The sequence below is a fragment of the Sceloporus undulatus genome, chromosome 5, assembly GCF_019175285.1.
Source record: "Sceloporus undulatus isolate JIND9_A2432 ecotype Alabama chromosome 5, SceUnd_v1.1, whole genome shotgun sequence".
NCBI classification, from domain to species: Eukaryota; Metazoa; Chordata; class Lepidosauria; order Squamata; family Phrynosomatidae; genus Sceloporus; species Sceloporus undulatus.
This window is the reverse complement of record NC_056526.1, coordinates 74313197-74334139: the sequence shown is the minus strand read 5'-3', so window position 1 is coordinate 74334139 and position 20943 is coordinate 74313197. Positions and strand designations below refer to the sequence as shown.

Sequence of the window (20943 nt, the reverse complement as noted above, 5' to 3'; positions counted from 1 at the left end):
GTTACATTGAATTCAGTGGGACTTGCTTCTCAGTAGACATGCACAGAATGACACTATGTGCACAGAAAGACACTGCAAGTACTGCATCTGTTCCAAAAAGAAACACTATACAGCAGGGGTTGTAAAAATCCATCCTACTAGTCACATGTGGTTGCAAGCCTCTTTTAGCTCCATCCCATGGTTCCCAAATTCCTGCTCATCCCCCACATTTTGGGAAAAATTATGTCTTTGCTTCCAAGTGACCATGAACACCCCAAGTTTCAGGGGAGTATTGTTCACTATTTTGCTATGTTTGGGGGCATTTAATGAAACTAAGACCTGATACAGACCGGCTCTGGAGTTAGGGTACAGCGTCTGCACATCAGACACTCTAACCTCACCTCCAGGGCATCATTTTGGCTTGTGCTGGTCCACATGGCACATGCCATCATGATGCAGCACTGAAGGAATGTCATAAAGCTGTACCGCCGCAGCTATGGCACCCCTTGGAGGACACAAAACGGAGCCACTTGAGGTGGCTGCGGCCCCGATTCGGCCCGTAAAGGGGCAGCCATATAGCCTCTACCTCATCTTTTTAGGCCTTTCTTCAGCCTATACTGGACTTGCGTCAAGCCAGAGAATAATCAGACTTCCAACTCTGTTAAGCTCCTGGCTGAGATCCTGCATTGTCAGACGTAACTGTGATGACAGAGTTACATCACTATAGTTTTACCCTTCACCAAACCCCACCTTGTCATCCTGGTAGCATGCCACCACATAGTTTCCAAGGTGCTACGGATTGGGGCAAGCCACAGAGGACATCAAGTTCAGGAAGATGAAGAGATCCTTTGAGGACCTGTCACATCTACTTGTCTCAATGTGCCCTGTGACTGACAGGATGCTACAGACATCATTTCCCTGTGATCTAATCTGCAGTGCCTCAGAAAGCCTTTGGGTGGGGTATTACTGGGCTGAAAAGGTGAGGTTTGTGGGTGATATTCAGTTCTTAATGATCCTAAATGTGAATCCCCAGCTACTATGAGATCATAAATCCAGATTATGATCTCATAAACTACTGAACATTATGATCTCATAAGCCACTCTCATAAATTGTGATCTCATAAACTACTCTTTTTGAAGAAAGGCCTGTACAGGCTGAAGGAAGACCTCTAGAGACCTAAGAAAAAGAATCCCCACAAACCCTCAAATGATTATAAGGCCAGTATCATCTCTCAGAGGCTTGGGATGCCATTGGCAATAAATCTATTTTACTTCTTTTGTTTCCACACCATCATGTTTTTTTAAGAAGATGAGGGTAAGGGAGATGGTGCTGTGGCGTTTTGTCGGGGGCCAATGATATTCTTCAGCTATTGACAGTTCCCCACTGTGCTATAAGATCATGAAGAATATGGACTTTACGCTAGAATCTGCTAACTTTCCCCTGTAGAACTATCTGGATGGTCCACAAACTAGTGAGAATTTATACCACGTAAATAAATTTGTAATCCTTATCAGAATACATCCAAGTCATGTTTGGGTAACTATGGCCCGTTACAGACCGCCCAAAAGCGGCGGTCTCGGGCCGCTGCCGGTTGCAGCGTGGAGGAGTCGCAGCAGCCAAACCATGCGACTCCTCCGCGCTGCAAAGAAGGAGTGCGAAAATTGCGCTCCTTCCGGCAACCCAGAAGAGATGCCGCAAGTGCCAAAGCGCGCACTCACAGTGTCACTTCCGCCGCACGACGTGCAGACGCACAGCATCCGTTACGTCAAAATGGCGGCAGCCATGTGGAACGGCCGCTGCCATTTGTTACGGACTCTGTCTGTCACAGGGTAAGGGGCGTCTAGAAGAGACGCCCCTTTTTCAAACTGGAACGTCCTGAGGACGTCCGAAATGGCGGTCTGTAACTTGCCTATCTGATGTCTAACTTGTTAAATGTTTTTATAAGGAGAGATGGTCATATGGGGATTTTTTTTTTTTTTGCAAGATAAAACGTGGTGTTACTAAGGCCAATGTGGTGTGAGTGTCACCATGGTGTTGTAGTTTGAGCACCAGATTATGACTCTGAAGATCAGGATTTGATTCTCTACTTAGCCATGGAAACCCACTGGGTGACTTTGGGTGAATCATTCAATCTCCACCCCTGAAAACCCTGTGATAGGTTTGCCTTGGGGTCACCATAAGTAGGAAAAGACTTAAAGACACACAGCAGCAGCAACAACAATTACTATGGCTACACTAGATATTTTTCCCCTTCATCTTTTGTTTTCTGCTACAGTTTAGTATATGCAGAACACCAGCTCTAGTAAAGCATTTGAACTGAAGGGCTGTCATTCTGAAGGACTGTATAGCACAACGAAAGGAGCTGTATAGTAAGTTTTGAGTTGTTGGCTGTGCCATAAAAACTACAGCAGAGAAGATGGAATATCAGCATCCCACTTATCAATAAAGTTCTGAAGCATTTTTTATTGGAACTCTCTAATCAGTCTTGGTGCATCTGGAAGTTCAGACTGTCTACATAAATCATAGTGTGTCTAAGTACAACACATAGTAAGACATGGTTCCTTGAAGTGAAAAATAATTGTCAAATAAATAGAATTGCTTTAAACTTCTGGCAGATAATGACAATTCCACTGAGTGACTGAGGATGAGCCAAGTAAAAACTTCATTGTGGGAGCGATTATAAGATAAATCTGCTTACTATGAAACAAAAGAAGTAGAAAGATGAATGAATGGGAAGCCTAGCTTTAAAACAAATTGATCTCAGTGTGAGATGAAAATGGATACACAACTGTTCACATGTACACATATCACATCAAGATAGTGCAGCTTATTGTTTTATTTGTGGAAGTATGGAGAGAAACTACCGGTTACTTTCAAGGATGGAGTTGTCATGTCACGGAGTAAATTAATGTAATATATTTTGAGGAGAGATTCAGCTTCCTAGTATAAATTAAACTTCTCTCCAATTGTTTCATAACAGAAAATCAATTCTGATTCCCAGTCTGTAATACCCATGTTTTCTGAAAGTGTTTCCTAACATATTGTTGTTAGACATTTCTTTTAAAAAAAGATGTCTCTAGTTTCAGTGTGGAGTCACTAAAATTGGATGTGGAGTGATTTTAGGATTCAAATATTGCATGTTTGGGGCAATATCCAATGGTAACATTCTACTGCTGGAACAGCATGATCCAGTGGGACAGAAAGGGACCAATTTTATTTCCCCCCATACATTCTTCCCCCAAACTAGATGTTGAAGGCTGCAAAACCCTTTGATTTTCAGGTAACATGTAAGGATGAATGCAAGATGGAAGGGAGGAAAAATCCTAAGGATCACTGTTCAAACATTGGTTCTAGCCCTTTCAGATCAGCACTTTACTATATGTACACTGCTTCTATTCTAGAAGCTTTGGTTTAAGACTAGAATATGACACTCCAATAGAATTGTTGGGTATTTTGAGTCCAGATAAGATACCTTTATTTGTCATTTGAAAATAAAACTGCTCACTCTCAATTATTTGTAGGAGAGTAGATTTTAATAATATGACTGCCTCTCCCACCCACTCATTAGTGAAAGACAGCTTGCCATAGTGAAAGTCAATAGGAGTGAAACATCTTTCTATACACATGAAACTAGTTTACTGTATAACCTTATTTTCACATTCAAATATCAGTTCATGTAATTGTCTTCATTCTAACAGGGAATGGGGGTATAAAAACAAGTATGATGTGTAGCTATTGATTAAAAATGGTATATAAAATTGTATACTTTTAAATTTGCTACTTGAGAGCATCATACAGTAAATACCACTTATTTTTCAAACAAGGTCTCTGACTGAACCTCTTATTTTCCTCTCCTATCATTAAGTGTGTATATATGCTTCTGTTTCTTGTTTTATTACATCTGTATCCTGTTTATTCCTCAAGATTATGACATGGGTTGCTATCCGTCTCATTTTGTTATCACAACAATTCTGTAAGGTATATTAGACTACAGCTGCATCCGCACTGTAGTAATAATCCAGGTTGATGCTGCTTTAACTTCATTGGCTCCATGGTATAATCCTAGGAATTGTAGTTTGTTGTGGATTCAGAATTCTTTGACAGAGATGGCTAAACGTCCTCACAAAACTACAAATTGCTGAATTCCATAGCATTGAGCCATGGCAGTTAAAGTGATGTCAACCTGGATTATCGCTGCAGTGTAGGTACAGACTGAGAGAAACTGGCCCCATTTATGGTTGAATAGTGATTCGAACCTGTTCCTTCCAAGTCTTACAGTGACATTTGAAAGACTTTACCACATTGCTTCTCTCTTGCACAAACTCTTCAAAGGATAACAGTAAAAGGTAGTTACCATATTTGCCGTAATGTTTTCTATCAATTAAACAGATATTAGTTTTTTAATTTTTCTTGTTTTCTCTTTCCTAGATGTACATCCAGACAACAACACTAACAGTATCCATGAGTTTAAGTGCTTCTGTGTCTCTGGGCATGCTTTACATGCCCAAGGTTTACATTATCATCTTTCATCCAGAGCAAAATGTTCAAAAAAGGAAGAGGAGTTTCAAGGCTGTTGTCACAGCAGCTACGATGCAAAGCAAGCTGATCCAAAAGGGAAATGACCGACCAAATGGCGAGGTCAAAACTGAACTTTGTGAAAGTCTTGAAACCAACAGTAAGTCATCCGTAGACTTAACCATGGTCAAGAGTGGCAGCACTTCGTAATAGATGTACGTTCACAGGAATGTTTAATAACCATTATTTTTCTTGGCTTGCCCTGCATGAACCCAAAGATGTGTCAAAATCCATGTGGTTTCTTTTTTTAAAAAAAAAATCACACAACTTCAAAAAAATGATGTTGATTTATTGGACTCCTGCTGAGAACTAGTGCAGTTGGAATAAAGCAGTTGAGAAGATGGACTGCTTCAAATGTATGTAAAACAATCTGAGCATCATTTTGCACATGTCTCTTTCCTCCCTGCCCCAGCAATCAGTATGGGTGAAATTATTTCACCCTACAACTTTTTTAGACTTTTGGCAAAGAGTATTTGATCTCTTTATAGGATAAAAATGTAGAATAAAAATGCCCAATGCTATACTTGTATCTTCAGAAGCAATCTTGTTGTTTTCAATAGAGCCTGCTTCCATGTAGGGATGCTGGGTTCATGCTAGATGGTGAGACATTTTCTTCTTTCTTATAAGGAAATCTGTTACAATCTTTACCACACTCCTTTTTTCTAATTGAGCCTGTTTTTGAATAAAATATAAGCAAGTCCCCCCTCCCCCAATATACTTGAGAGTATTTTTCAACTCTGTGCATTTTTAACAAAACATAGGGGGTTTTTTTTGTGCAATATTTCTCCAAAATTCATAGCAAGCCTAACCGGTATGCAAATTTCCAAGAGATGGCCTGCTTCTTTTTTCAGTGACTCTCAAGAAGTACAAAAGGAATACTGTCTCTAAAAATGTTGAATCCAGAAAAATGATTCTCCATCCCTACTGTTAGATATGTGTGTATAGGATGGCAGTGTATAGGATTGCATGTATGTATAGGATAAAGGCCTAAATAAATAAATAAATAAATAAGTGGTATTTTACCATAATGTAGAATCATAGAATAATAGATTTGGAAGAGACCACAAGGGCCATCCAGTCCAACCCCCTGCCATGCAGGAAATCTCAATCAAAGCATCCCCGACAGATGGCCACCCAGCCTCTGTGTGAAGACCTCCAAGGAAGGAAAATCCATCACACTTCGGGGGAGCGTGTTCCACTGTCGAGCAGCCCTTACTGTCAAGAAGTTCCTTCCAATGTTGAGGTGGAATCTCTTTTCCTGCAGTTTGCATCCATTGTTCTAGTCTCTGGAACAGCAGAAAACAAGTTAGCTCCCTCCTCAATATGGCATCCTTTCAAGTATTTAAACAGGGCTATCATATCACCTCTTAACCTTCTCTTCTCCAGGCTAAACATCCCCAGCTCTCTAAGTTGTTCCTCGTAGGGCATGGCTTCCAGACCCTTCACCATTTTAGTCGCTCTCCTTTAGACATGCTGCAGTTTCTCCACATCCTTTTTAAATTGTGGTGCCCAGAACTGGATGCAATATTCCAGGTGGGGCCTGACCAGAGCAGAATATAGTGGCACTATTACTTCCCTTGATCTAGACACTATACTTCTGTTGATGCAGCCTAAAATCGCACTGTTGACTCATGTTTAATTTGTGGTCTACTTGGAGTCCCAGATCCCTTTCACACATAGTTTCGTTCAGCCAGGTGTCACCCATCTTATATCTGTTCATTTCACTTTTCTGCCCTAAGTGCAGTGCCTTGCATTTCTCCGTGTTGAAATTCATTTTGTTAGCTTTGGCTCAGCTTTCTAGTCTGTTCAGGTCATTTTGAATTTTGATCCTGTCCTCAGGGGTATTAGCTATTCCTCCTAATTTGGTGTCATCTGCACATTTGATAACTATACCCTTAATTCTGTCATCCAAGTCATTGATAAAGATGTGGATGCATTCACTTGATTACCAAACCATCTGCATTATTCTGTCAAATGATGAGGGGAATAATTTTTTTTTCATTTTGGGAAACAGATTGCTCCTTGGCAGAATGATACAAACAACCACTGACTCAAGGGTTATATCCACAGATCATTGTAAGAGACCTCTTGGCAGCTGTATGCATTCATTCTTGGCCTGTGTTGTAGGCCCATGTAAACAAAATTTACATTACTATAGTAAATGTCTAACTAGTCAGAACTGCATTATGAGCATATGATATTGACCCTTGAATTCTGACACATCTGTAAATAAATCTTTCTAAAAGTCTGCTGATTGGACTATATGGCAGCATGTTGTAACAGCATGTTTTATGAAATGTATGCATTTTTCAAAATGGGAAATGAAGCTGAGCAAAGTCAGAGGCCTAAACCTGAAAAGATTTAGAGATGTGTGTGACTAAAGTGACATTGACGAGGTAACAGGGAAGTAAAACTAAAATCAAAAAAGATATTTATCTATGTGACAATGTGTTAAATTTATTTCCAATAAAAAGTGGGCCATAATTTGCTCATTATACTAAGCCTCTCTTGTCTTTAAATAAATAAATATCTAGACATCTTTAAGCAAAATCTGGATTTTCTTCTCTGGGTTTTGTGGATTTTATGATGTCATAAATTTCAAAAATTTGAAATGGAAACAGTAATCATACCTCCTTTTCATAGATTTTACTATTGTAGACACTGAAGCATGAAGCATGAATTTTAACAAAGTGTAATTATTAATATTTCGAAGGTTGTTCTGCTGCTTGCAACTATTGCATGTAGGTATAAATTTAGAAGGTGGGATATTGTGAAAGAAGTTCCTTCCAGACAACAGCATGCCATACAAGATTACAGACACAGGAGCTGCCTTTGGAGAAGAAATTTTATACCTTGACATAAGAATACACACACAAACAATCTTCCCAACACATCCTCAAAACGATCAACCTTTACTGAAAAGACTTTTAAAAAGAAACCTTTGTTGAGAATAGCAGAATTGATTCAATTTGGCCATACCGGGGGGGGGGGGGGGCGGAGGGATACTTTTACTTTGCTCTTGAAGAACATTCACCATTATTTTTATCTGTGAGAGACAGAAAAAAGCTTGAGGCTCTGATCAATTTTGGGGCAGTTTTTAATTGTTTTAGTGTACTGTAGGAACTCAAAGAGCAAAACAGGGCTCCCTAAAGCCAAACATATCTGTTAAAATTGTGTGGGGTTTTAACTGACCTTTCTCAGGAACATGTACAGTATTGGGGGGGATCGGTTGTGATCTAGGGAATCCTAGACGTAGAACCCCCTCCCCCAAGTTTCCATGCAGTCCATGAAATGCAGAATTTCTCCCTCTGCTCTAAATAATGACAATGTAATTCATGTACACAGTTGTGACTAAAGGAAAGCCTTGTTCTTCCATCAGAACAATATTGTTCAGCAGGCAGAGAGATTAGAAATCCCCTACTCCCCCAAGAAACATGCTCTAGGGAAACCCCCTCCACCTTGCAATTGAGCTGTCTTGGCTGAATGACAAGCGCTCAGAGGTCTCCACTTTTTTCAAAGTCATTCGGTAGCTGTAACATAGTTTTAACTTTCTTCCCTTCTTTTATAGGCACTAGCACACTACACTCTTCATTTGGTTTCTTCAAAGCTGCTCTTTTAAACTAGCTATTATAGTACCTAGAATGCTACACAGAAAATATGCCTTCTTGCTAACAGTTGTGTGACCCTCAGGTCTCAAATGACTATTTCAATGACAGCGGTTGCACACTAGCCTTAGTACAACAATGACATCATTCCAGGAGGGGGCACACTGTAGTAGAAGAAACTGAGTCCAAGAGCCTGAAGATATGATTTCATTGTAATAGCTATTTATTTAACCCCTTTTTATTTAAATATTTATGACCCACTTTCCAGGGGGGAAAAAGTCTACACAGGGAAATAAAGAAAATGCAATCAGGAAAACAGAAATACAATAATAGAGTAATAAAGTATCATAGATTAATAAAAAAAATATAAAAAGCTCACCGATGATATATTTTGGTGTTTGGTGGGTTCTCCTTCCCACTTCTGCCAGGTCCTGTCCCCTCTCCCACACAGTAAGATCCCAACTGTTTTAACCCATCAGGGCTCAGTGAGGATTTGCAGCTCTATCTATGGCTGTAATTAAATTGCACAATTATAGGAGTTCACTTTAACTTTTTTCATCCTATGGAATACTGGAATTTTCTAGTTTGATGAAGCACTTCAGCACTCTGGCTGATAATTCTGAGCACCCCATGAGCAATAGCACTTGGGCTTTCCATGTCCATCACCAAATTACAATCCCAGGATGCTATAGTAAAAGTGGGATCAAATGGCTATTACTGTGCAGTGTGGATACACCCAGTGCTCCATCTACCTTCTGTCCTCCCCAATCAGGGAAAGAGCAGGATAGGCAAAACAAGGCCCTGACTACTCTGCACCAGTGGGTTACTCAGTGTTTTGCTTCCCCTCAACCTTCCATTATAGGAAAAGGTGTGGGGCATGCAAAGCTGACTTCTACTGGAGCTGCACTAAGTGGAATACTTCTACAACACTACACAGCTGTGAGACCTTTGCCCACACTTTGTCCTCCTTATCATGACAGGCATGGGTAGGTGAAATTGGCCTACTGCTATGAACCAGTTGGAACAGCTTCAGAAGGGATTTATTTCATAGACTTGACACAAGCAAGCAGTGAAACAAACAAAAATAATAACTTAATCCCAATGTTATCACTTCTGTGATTGCAGACAGTGATGCCACAAGGGAAAGTCCACAAAGGCCACATCTAGGACCACTGTAGGCCATAAGGCATTCAAACTGTGACAACTTCTTTTCCTTCTTTCTCTCTCTCTCTTTTAAAGAAAAATGTTTTGCAAAATGAATGTGTTTTGGTGGAGCCAAATCCTACTTTTTAATTTCCCAAACCCAGAGTTGTCAAATTAAAAAAAAATACACACACACACAAACAAGCAAACAAAAAACTCCAAATTTAACCATGTTGGTCCACGAGTAAAATTCACAGCTGGACAATATCTTTATCAAGACAAACTAGAATGTAACAAAAAAAATATGAGTTCTCAGAAATCTTCATCAGACAAAGTTGGAAGTGGGCACCCATCCATTTTTACAAAACCTAGAGATTTATGAACTTTCTGTTTGGGATCTAAGCAAGATGTGACACCTGAATAGCATTTACACAGGAAACCCTACACTGTATTTGAAGATGTTCAGTATCCTATTTTTATGGATTTTTTTTTGGGGGGGGGAGGCAGATATGTATATAAGGGCTGCTGTGGACCACTATTGAGTGAGATGGTACCAAAAATTAGAAGATAGGAAAAGAAATAGAAGAGCAATGGAGAAAACAAAGGTGGCAGGCATGATTGCTTGGAGCTTGATTCCTCAAGAGCCATCATAGGCTGTATCTGCACTGCAAAAATAATTGTTTTAACTACCATATCTCAATGCTATAGGATTCTGGGATTTGTAGTTTTGTGAGATATGTAGCATTCTCTGCCAGAGAACTGTGGTGCTACATCAAATTGCAAATCCCAGGATTCCATATGATGGAGTAATGGCAGTTAAAGCAGTGCAAACTGCATTATTTCTGCAGTGCAGAAATAACCATAGTCACTGTTCAAAAAAGTTAAGATGACTGTGACTCCTGTTACTATCAGTGACATGGTAAACAGGAGGAAGATTAGGGGACTAGGCATTAGGGCCCTCCAGATGGTATCTTGCTCAGGAACACAACACCCCTCAAAGGCTTGACAATACTAGTAATTATACTCATGGGAGTATGTGCTCAGAGGTAATCTGCTGAATTTACAAGTCACTTCCAAATTCACATTCATAAAAGAGCCGCGCATCATTGTGTTCTGATTTGTTCCTTTTTATATCATTCTAAGCTCATCTTTAAAAGTCTGTTAGTTCCTTGAGTTTATGGTGCCAAATTTACAACCATCTCTGGTCACCTATGCTTGCCAAGTGTGATTCATATTTCAACTGTGAATTGCCCACAGCCTTTAAAACCAAGATACCAGCTGCTGAGGCTTTCAAATCCCCAAACAGAAGCAGTAAGCTCATTATAGTAAATTGTGGATGATACTTGAGAGGATGCTCATGAAATCAAGAGAGAAAAGGAAAGCTGAACATACTGGTAGTCAGTGGTTTTTATTTTTATTTTTTTAAACCATGAAATGGAATTGACAAGAATGCAATTGACTTTGCAAACTTGGCACACAAATTCTTCAGGGTACAGTTAATTTAGGCCCATTAGAAGCACTGGAAGCCGTTGATTCAGTTGCACTTGTAGCTGCTTCCTTCAATAATATGTTAATACACAGATTGAATTGCTGTTCTGATGGCCTTACATTGTAAGGATTAAAGTCAGCATTTTGACAAATGACAATCTGAGGTTGAGATATAATAATATAATCACAGCTATCCATTCTGTGATTAAATTCTTTAACCCAAGTCTATCAGCCTTCTAGCACTGTGCTGTGCTAATGTCTTTCATTTTGGTATAGGGATGTACATTTTTTTCCATTCAGTTTTTGCCGATAACGGCTAAGATTATCCATCAGAGGCTACATGTCATAACTTTATGATGACATAGCTATGTCTCTGATACTGATATTCATAACTTCTAGTGAATTGTGATTATATATATTGGAGTTTTCTGCACCATGCCTGTTTTACAACAGGACCCATAGTGTTGATGATTCTCATTGTACTAGGGTGGCTCTAATTGCTCATTGTCCTAGAGACGTATTTACATATCTGGTCTCCTCCTGAGAATACAAACATTGTGTAACATTCAATTTTACATTTTGTACGTTGGCTGACAATGAAATGACAATGATATTTAACAGGATACCGGCCAACTTCTTTTCCCCATCTTTAAATCCATCTCCATATTCATGAACAGAGGAAAAGTTTAGAGACCTATGGAAACTCTCATAATACTTACCATCAGCCAAAATTGCCTGGTTGGCATGACTGTAATCCAGTAGCATCTGGAGGACTATAAATCTGTCATGCTCAGTACTAGGTTCCTTGCTATTACTGTCACCTATGGGATCTGGGTAGTTTTCCTAGTTATGGCAAAATGTTCTACATATATAGACTGATGTAAATGCTCCTTCTTTTATTCCCCCCCCCCGTGAAAAAGAAAAAAGTGCATATTCAAGCCCTATTGGCTTGAATGGAAGTGTGCTCCCATGGGGGGGGGGTGTGGGTGTGCACCGTGGGTGTGTGCCTCATTTTAAGTCCCTCTGTTTGGCACCCCCAGATATTCAAGAATGGAGGGAGTACTGTACAGTTGTCCCTCCATATTTGTAGACTTTGAGTCTGCGGTCTCAGTCCTTCACAGACCAGCAAGTGAGGAAGGTTAAAAAGGCACATGTGCGAGCAGCGGATGCACAGACCCACACGCAGGAGCTCGTGACCATTCAAGCCAATAGGGCTTGAATATTTGTGAATTTCCATTTTCACAAGAGGAGGTCCAGAACAGATCCCCTGCGAAAATGGAGGGACATCTTTACAGAGGCTGCAAGTGGGAATAGTAAGCATGAAGCTTCACTATGTTTTCATCAAATCTGTCAAAAGGGTTAAACTGATACACTTTCCTGAGTGTGGAATTTCTGTGTGGTTCCAAATTTTAATAATCATGATGTAGTTGAAAAATTTGATCAAGAAATGATCAACACAGACTGAAATATAGGTTCTTTACTGAGGGACAAATGATTTAAATCTGTTAATCACCATGCCTGGACTGTACCACTTCAGATTAAAAACTTATTCTGCACAAAATTTTCATATGACTGCTTTTTTGGGAAATATTGTTTTTTGTGCAGAAAATACAACCATGTGTCATTTTTGCACATAAGAAGTCCCGCATTCTGAATAGGTTTCAAAAACTGTGGTTTGTGAAGAGCTTTTCACAGTGGGAAGAAAACTGCTAAAATTATTTGTTGCTTCCTTTGATAAATCAATGGGTGAAGAATTACATACCTATTACTCAGCTTCTTGGCAGAAAGGACAATTCCTAGTTGAACCAGCTAATACCAGCCTAAGATATATTGGTCATGTTTCTTAATTGGATTGGTGGAGCATGAAGTTCTGTCACTATCATGTGTTTAACTTCAGAAATGCAGCCAGAAGCTGCCCAGACAGACCCCCTCAGCCTTCCCCAGCCACTTAATACCAATAGTGGTCATGCACTGACAACCAACAAGGAAGTTTTTATGTATGTGTGGAGGTGTTATTGCATATATGAAGTACTAGATAAAAGGATATACATAAACACCTGCTGTATGATAGAGATAACTCAGTATTTTGTAAGCCCTAGTGCAAATTTGCATTTCTTGAACTAATATGTATCTCAGATCATAGGTATATCTAGGGGTTTGCATTTCTCAAAATTTTGCAAGAGACCTCAACTTAAGTAGGGGGACATATATCAAAATATACACAGGGATGCAATGGCTCAAGTGGTCAAGATGCTGACTCTGTTGATTTTAAGAATGTCTGGTTGTCAATTCAAGAACTGGGTGCTGAGTGCTGCATGAAGGGTGAGCTCCCATCATCAGTCCCAGCTTCTGCCAACCTAGCAGTTTGAAAGTGTGCAAATGCAACTTTGGTGGGAAGGTAAATAGCATTCTGTGACGTCATGCTGGCCACATAATCACAGAGTAATCTCTGACAATGCTGGCTCTTCGACTTAGTAATGGAGATGAGCACCACCTTCTACAGTCGGACATGACTTGACAACCTTGTCAGCAGGGAATACAGTACCTTTACCTTATACCAAAATATATATACAATGGGTACCATATGTTAAAATGTGTACTCAAATTCATATTTTGTTTATTTCATATTCATATTTGAATACTAAATATTGAATATTCATATTCAAATTCATATTTTATTATTTATTTGGATAAAATGCTTACAAAATTTAGCCTACTGGGATAATATGGATATTTGTCCAGATTTTTTTTAAAAAATTGAAGTTGGATATGAAATTGATATGTAATTGACTTGCTGAATCAGAAAACGCTGGGCTTACATGCTGGCTCATACTTGAATTAGGTCATTTTAAATCCATGTCACTTGGATTTTTAATATTCTTGAAAAATATGAAGAAGTGCATAATACTAAGAGCTTTCCATCTAGAAACAAGTAACAGACTGTAGTTTCCCAAACAGTATGTTAGATTCCAAGAAACTGTATTCCTCCAGGATCTTCATTAAAGCTTCTTGTAGACTTTCGGTATGTAATTTCATTGCAATGTAAATGATTAATCAAAACCAGGTAATTAAACTAAATATCTTTAATCAATTGAGAGCCCTAAATTGGGTTATTTTCTGAAGGGGAGATGATTGACTCAGTGGGGAAGACTCTCCTAGTCAACAGGCAGTTGGGCTTTGGGAGAGACACAAATGATTCTCTATCCTAGTGTGCCAAGATTTGGCAGTAAAATCCTTTCCATGTGTTGTTTCTTCCTAATCAATCCACAAGCAGGGGCTCGAACACCAAATTAATCTTTTTCATAAGAAGAGCTCTATTGCTTTCACATCTGTTTTCTGATATGGGTATAGCAGGAATTAAAAATAAATAGTATCTACATAAGGGTGCATTTGTTTATTCAAAGCAGCTCACATATATTATCTCAGTGGTATAATAGAATTTTAGAACTGGCAAAAATTCAAGGGTCGCTTAATAGGGATGCATTTCTTCATTAAGTTTCTTCTTGAAGGAAGCAATGAGTAATTTCGGCAATTTTGTTCTCATTGTGAGAAAGTTTTCAAAAAGCATACTTTTTTTAAAAAAAAAGGCAATTCACAATTTGGGACTTATTCTATACAACATTCACACGTGGTTGTTTTGCATAGAAAATTTCTGCATGGAAATTAATATTCTAATGTAGAAATATTAATGGCTGTGATTTCTGTCTAGAAAATGCTGTTTTGTATGCAAATTAACTATGTGCATATTGTACACCAAATAAATCCCCGATTACAGCATTTTCTGCATAGAAATTAACATTTAAATGCAGAAATATTAATTCCTGCACAGACAATGTTATCACTATGTAGAAAAGGCTGTTGTTGTTTTGTTTGTTTGATTGATTTTTTTGCACAAAATAGCCACATACATTTTTTGCATAGAATAAGCTCCAAATGGTAAAGATTCTCCTGGTCTAGGGTTTTTCCTGTCAGGGTATCTCAACACTAAAAAACCCCCGCATATTGTTTAGCTTTTGAAAGAAATATTTTCAAATATTCTTTCCATCCCTGTTGTCTAGTCCAGCCTCTGCCAATGCAGAAAACGTCTGCTTGAAAAACACCAATGGAAAACAGTCCATCACCTTCCATTCAAACCTCAAACATCTTTTACTGGTATAAGTCTTTCTCAAATTTAGTTGGAACCCCCTTTCTTGTAATTCGAATGTATTGATTCTAGCTCTGGTCTTTTCACAGAAGTATCCTCTAAATAATTTAAAGATTACGAATGTATCATTTCTCAGTTTCTTCTTCCCCAGGCTAAAGAGACGCAGCTTGTTCAACCATTCTTCCTAGGCCTTAGATTCCAGAGATTTTACTACATACTAATACTACCTTTACTACCTCCTCTGAACATTGTTGCTGATATCTTTCTTAAAATGTGGTGCCCCAAACTAGACACATTACTCAAGGTGTGGTATGACTAAAGCAGAATAGCCTAGTACTGTGCTCCAATGACAGGTGGTAGCTGCCATATCCACGAAATGGTGAAATCACTCTGGGGGTTACCAAAATTGACCTTCAGTTAACTCCCAGAAAATAACAGAGGGATACTGTTTGCATTTATTTTATGGAAACAAAAGCCAGTTGCATTCTTTAGACAACTCTGTAGTATTCTCAAATACATTTATTTTAATTTCTTTAACACTGTAAATGTGTATTACTCCAACTGCCTCTTTGTGCATAGACATTTATGATATTTAATGAAGAAGCTGAGGGACCAACATCTTTGTGTGCCCTTTTACACAACACTGTTATAGCTCTTTGATTCCACTTTAACTGATATGGCAACACCCAATGGGATCCTGGGGTTTGTTGTTTTGTGTAGCACATGAACTCACTGGATGGGAATTCTAAATACCTCTCCCTAAAATGCAAATCACAATGGGATGTTGCCCTGGCAATTGAAGGGTAATCATAGCACTAATACTCACTATCTTGGATCTAGTACAAAGAGGAAGATGGGGTATAAATGAAACAAAACAAAACAATGTAGTATGAAAGGGCCCCTATAGACCTTCAGATGTTTTTGGATTCCAGCTTCCATCAGTGCTAGACACAATGGCCAGAGATAATCAAAGCTGGAGTCCAACAATATCTGGAAGACCACAGCGTTTCCATCCTGTTTGAGAAACAGACCACTCCTGTGCACCAGCTTGGGAATGATGTCAGAGTGTGGCATTTAGTCACTGCATGCTCTGACGCTGCCCCCAGGTCATCATCATGCCGCCTGCCCACCCACATGGCAGGAAGCTTTGCAGTGCTCTGGCGTCATGGTGTTTATATGTCACATGCCACAGGAGTGCTGCAAAGCCGCAGTGGCGGTGGAAGAGCTGGCTTTTGCCAGTTCAAAAAGGAACAACATTTTGCCACTTCCTTTTGTGCTGGCAAAAAGCTGGGTTGGGGGTGTGGAGTGCAGTTGCCGCGGCCCCAATCCAGCGTTCAAAGTGGTAGCATCAAGCTGCCCTTTCATGGCCATCTGTTTTGGTCCTTAGTCAAAGAGATAGTGGACCACCTAAAATGAATTTTTGACTGAAATATTTGAATCAGGAATTTGCCAGGATATCTAAAAAGAATAAAAGCCAAAACCACTGGCAACCTCACTTTAGTATCTTAAATTCCCCCAAGGAAGATAGCTTTATTGAAGGAAGGGTGTGAATTTTTTTTATTTGCCTTCAAAACAACTTTTTACAATTTTTTTTAAAAATATAATTTTCCTGTTATTTTCTCGTTTTAATCTGTTTTATTGTGTGTGTGTCCTTGACAACTTTTTGTTATAGGATAACATATCACCAAAATAAAATAGGGTATATTGAACATTTCTGTTCCTAGGATAAAGGAAAAGTAGGGAAATCTTCCAATAGCCAGTGAGATACCTTTGCCTGTTTATGTCAGTTTAATTTTATAGCACTACGTACTTGAACCTTAGTATACAAACTAAAGAGAAATTCTGCTGTTACTTAGATTTACAGAAATAGGTCCCAGCATACATACAGATGAGTTCTCTATACTTAGATTCTGGCAATGGTCCCCAGACCCACCTGAATCTACCTGTATATATATGATGATAACTCATTGTGTAGTAATTCCTTTCATGTGGCTATTTTGATGATAGTGCATCCCTGAGTCCTAATGGGAAAAAGTCTAATTATATTTGCATTTCAATGGGTTGGTTCCCTGGGGTCTTTAAAGACAGCATCTGCAGAATTAGAATCTTATTTTTTTTCACAAACTCAAATGTAAGCTTGGACCTAATATGGAATATTCTATGTATGCAAAAAATATTACTGTGTATACAATATGTAGTGAATGAAGGAGGTGAAGAAAACTTATTTGTTTCTGCCCCACCACTTTCTTATTTTAAAAAGCATATGGTCAGCTTACAACACTGAAAATGTAAATCAAGGACCATGGTAATGATTAATTACTATTGAGGTAATTATCTATGCCATTGTACTCTGCTGGGCTGTGGCTGCCACTTGCTGTACAATGTCAGCTTGAAGATGCTAGAGCATGTTCTCATATACAGTCAGGGGAGTAGTTTAGAGCTCTTCCCAGCCATTGTTTCCCATAGAGGGGAGATCTGTGTGCAAGAACACATAGATCCCTCCTTGTAATTAATGAAATCAATTACCCTGCAATTAATAAGTATATACACTGGTCTAAGAGAAGGTTAGGAAGATTATGACATTTAGAGATCCCCCCCCTTTTTTTTAGGGTCACCATAGGTTGGCAGTGACTTAAAGGCTGTATATCAAGCTGCATAGTCCAGACAAATAGTTATAGTGTGTCTAGTGGTCCAGAGCACTGTATTTATTTCTCATCCTTAGTCAACTATGATAACCTCTGTCTCAGGGCAAGTCAATGCCTGTGGCCCTAAATCATGCCCAACCACCATTTAATGCCCGAGGGAAGGCAGAATGTGTTGAAGAAGAAAAGATAAGACATTGCAAGGAGAAGACAACAAATGGAGGGCAGCATTTGGGTGCACTTCTGCAGCTGGGAGAAGAGAACAGAAATAATCTTACGGGCTTTCTAGGCTGGGGGATGTATTGCAGAAGGTGGTACTGAATATCTCCTTCCACAGTATCCCAAAACTTACACACATGAGCATAACCTTTGGATTTAAACCCTTTCCTTTTCACTTAACCCAATTCTTTCTGCACATTTGAGGCTAAATTACCACTATGAGCCACATGAGCAAACAGTTAAATACATATGTAACAAATAATGGACATGAAAAGAGAGCTGATAAATTGGGGAATGTGTATAGATCAAATACTGCTATTGAATCAACCTAAGGGTAAAGTACACAAACCACCCAAAAGTAACTTGGAAGAAATTCCTCTCTGGTTCCAAGGACTGGGAGCAATTTGAACCAGTACTTCAGTAGAAACAAATCCAATCCTCCCTTGGCAGTTTCTGTTTATGTCCATATCTAATTCTATTCAGTTCTTTTGAAGACAATCTGAGGGCATATCACCAGCACAAAACATTTTGAAGGGTTGTTAAGCTTCTTAAACCCATTTCTTTTCATAGCCATAAGAAGGGATTTTCTGTATTCAGTTAGCTGATCTGCATTTGTTTTTGCTTTTCAGCTTCCTCTACCAAGACGACTTATGTCAGCTACAGCAATCATGCAAATTGAATGGGGAAATCAAACATACCTGAAGACTTGCAGTATGCGAACTTTAAAAAACAAAAACAATGATGACTATAACATCATGAGAACTCAGCCTATGAGATGTCTCTAGAAAATAGTCTAAACTGTAAAAGGACAAAGATTAACTATGTGCCCAAAGCAGGAGGGGCAGGTGGGTTGGAAGAGAAATGACCCAGAATTATATTATATGACTGCGTGTCAAATGTCAGAACTGTTTACTCATGAAAGAAGGTGAATCACAAAAGGAAAACAAAATGTTAGCTTGTGAAAAAAAATGCTGTTGAAATTAAAAAACATGTCTGATGTTATACTTGTAAGTACTTTTTTGTGATTGTGAGAAATTTCCATTCCTGTTCCACACTTGTTCAACTTGTATAAGAAGATGAAGTTTGTTTCTTGTGATGGCTGACTGAATTGAAGCCCTGCGTTGTGCTAATGATAAATGCAATGGTTGACGCATGCACATTTTTATACAAAATAATTTATTTCTATTAATAAAGGAATGTTTTGCAAATGTTGAGACTTGTTTCGTTGCCATTTTGAGGGATGTGTTTAAATGTCTGGTACAATTTAAAATCTACTTAGAAGAGATAGAAAGGGGATGATGGTCACCTTGGAAATTGCAATTGTCAACTGGGAGAACAGAAGTTCAGTTACATACATACAGTAAACAAACAAACAAACAAACACTTGCCTGTATAGTAACCGATTATGTCATTCATCTAAAACAAATGGCACTGTGCTAGTGGACATTTACTTCTAGTATACCTGGAATGAGGGAATCAAATGCAGCCACACCTGGGGAGTAAACACTGAAAATCTACAAATACTCTGTTTTCTTCTGCTAATATTATGTTAGATTTAGCTGCATGTGCTGACTAAGGAGTTTATCAGAGAAGGAAAATTAGAAGTATAATCCAATGGCAATCTGAATGCAATCATGTTGTTTAATGTTATTGTGTGATAGATCACCACACACAAATTCAGGCAATGGGAAGTCAGTCCAAGCACAATCATGGGGTTTCACATTATTGTGTGACAGACTGCCACATGCAAATTCGGGCAATGGCAAGCTATTTTGGGGCAATGGGGAGCCAGTTCGAATGCAATGAGCATTCACGTAATTTCACTAAACTAGTGACTACATGAATGCATTCTGGCCCCACTTCCTTTTCATTTGAAATTAAGAGAAATTCCTCACGTGTGATAAACTCCTAAGACTGAGTCTTAAAACTCACTGGTCAATTGAACAATATTCTAAGAAGGTTTGACTGGAGATAGCTGTCATCAGAATAAGGTTGTACAACTTGTATAGGGAGAAAGGGACAAAGTTGCTTCCTTGAAGGATGGCTATAACATCTTGCAAATGGGAGTAATGAAAGAAAGCAAATTGTTTCCATTCTAACTAGACCTGCTGATGCATTATGGTTGAATTCTACATCTAGTGAGTTATATGATTTCTTTTTTCCAGAGAAATATCAATTTCTTTATTTTACAAGTGTTTGTGTAAAGATTTCTGGTGATATTCTCCAAAAGTAAAAATGCTGTTTAAATATCTGATACATTTTTGGATGGCAAATGATCAGTCAGTATTATTTCCTGGAAGTAAGAGATTTTCCCCACCTCTCTTTTTTTCAAGAAAATTCTAAGCATGTTTATTGAGAAGTAAGTGCTATGTATTAAATGGAATTTACGCCTAGGTAAGTTGTACTTATCAGTCAAAACAAGGAAATACCATTAAATAAAGGGTAGGAAGTAGTGGCAGTACCCATACGATTAATAGCCATGCTCATATATGCAGCTACAAGACCATGTGATAACCTATTTTGACCCAAATTCACAGTGATTACATGCACTATTTTCCAAGGATTTTGTATCTGGTTTATTTCCTTAAAATTCTGTTCGGTTAACAGTAATGTCGTTTTGTGCCTTCAAGTAGTTTCTGACTTATGGCGAGAAGGTGAAATATTACAGGGTTATTGGGTTTGTTTGTTTGTTTGTTTGCTTTGCTTTGCTTTGCAAGATTTGTTCAGAGGGTGTTTGGGTGTGCCTTCATTTGAGGCTGAGATGGTACGATCTACGCAAGGTCACCCACCCGCCTGAGGAAGGATTTTAACCCAGGTCTCCAGAATCATAGTCCAGCACTCCAGCCACTACACCATGCTGGTTCTCCACATTAACACTGCCACTTTCATATTCACAAGAATTCTGTAAGACAAACCACTTTTTCAGTTTCACTTGCAGAAGGCAGCTTCTTTAACAACAGTTTGTTTTTATTGTTGTTGTTTTTTTGTTTTTTAAAAACTAAATGAAAAATGAGACTAACACAATGTAAAACAATGTGTAAATTCTCATATACATATGTACACCATGCAACCACTATGTAGGATCTCAGTCAAGCTTGTTACTGTTTGCTTTTTTAAAGAATGTGTTAGTTCTGTAAGTTGATTACC

At 38.7% G+C, this 20943-nt stretch overlaps 1 protein-coding gene across 4 annotated transcripts in view; it reads left to right on the top strand.

Annotated features, from left to right (window-relative positions):
* GRM8 (glutamate metabotropic receptor 8) overlaps positions 1 to 18942 on the top strand; it is a 588148-nt gene extending 569206 nt beyond the window's left edge. For 3 of the 4 annotated variants that reach the window (XM_042470814.1, XM_042470812.1, XM_042470815.1), the window contains exons 10-11: positions 4409 to 4710; positions 18426 to 18942. In XM_042470814.1, coding sequence (XP_042326748.1) covers positions 4409 to 4705 — 297 coding nt within the window. In that variant the 3' untranslated portion in view covers positions 4706 to 4710; positions 18426 to 18942. The remainder of the gene's footprint in view (positions 1 to 4408; positions 4711 to 18425) is intronic. The other variant, XM_042470816.1, reaches the window with a different exon arrangement.
* Positions 18943 to 20943: the final 2001 nt, after the last annotated feature.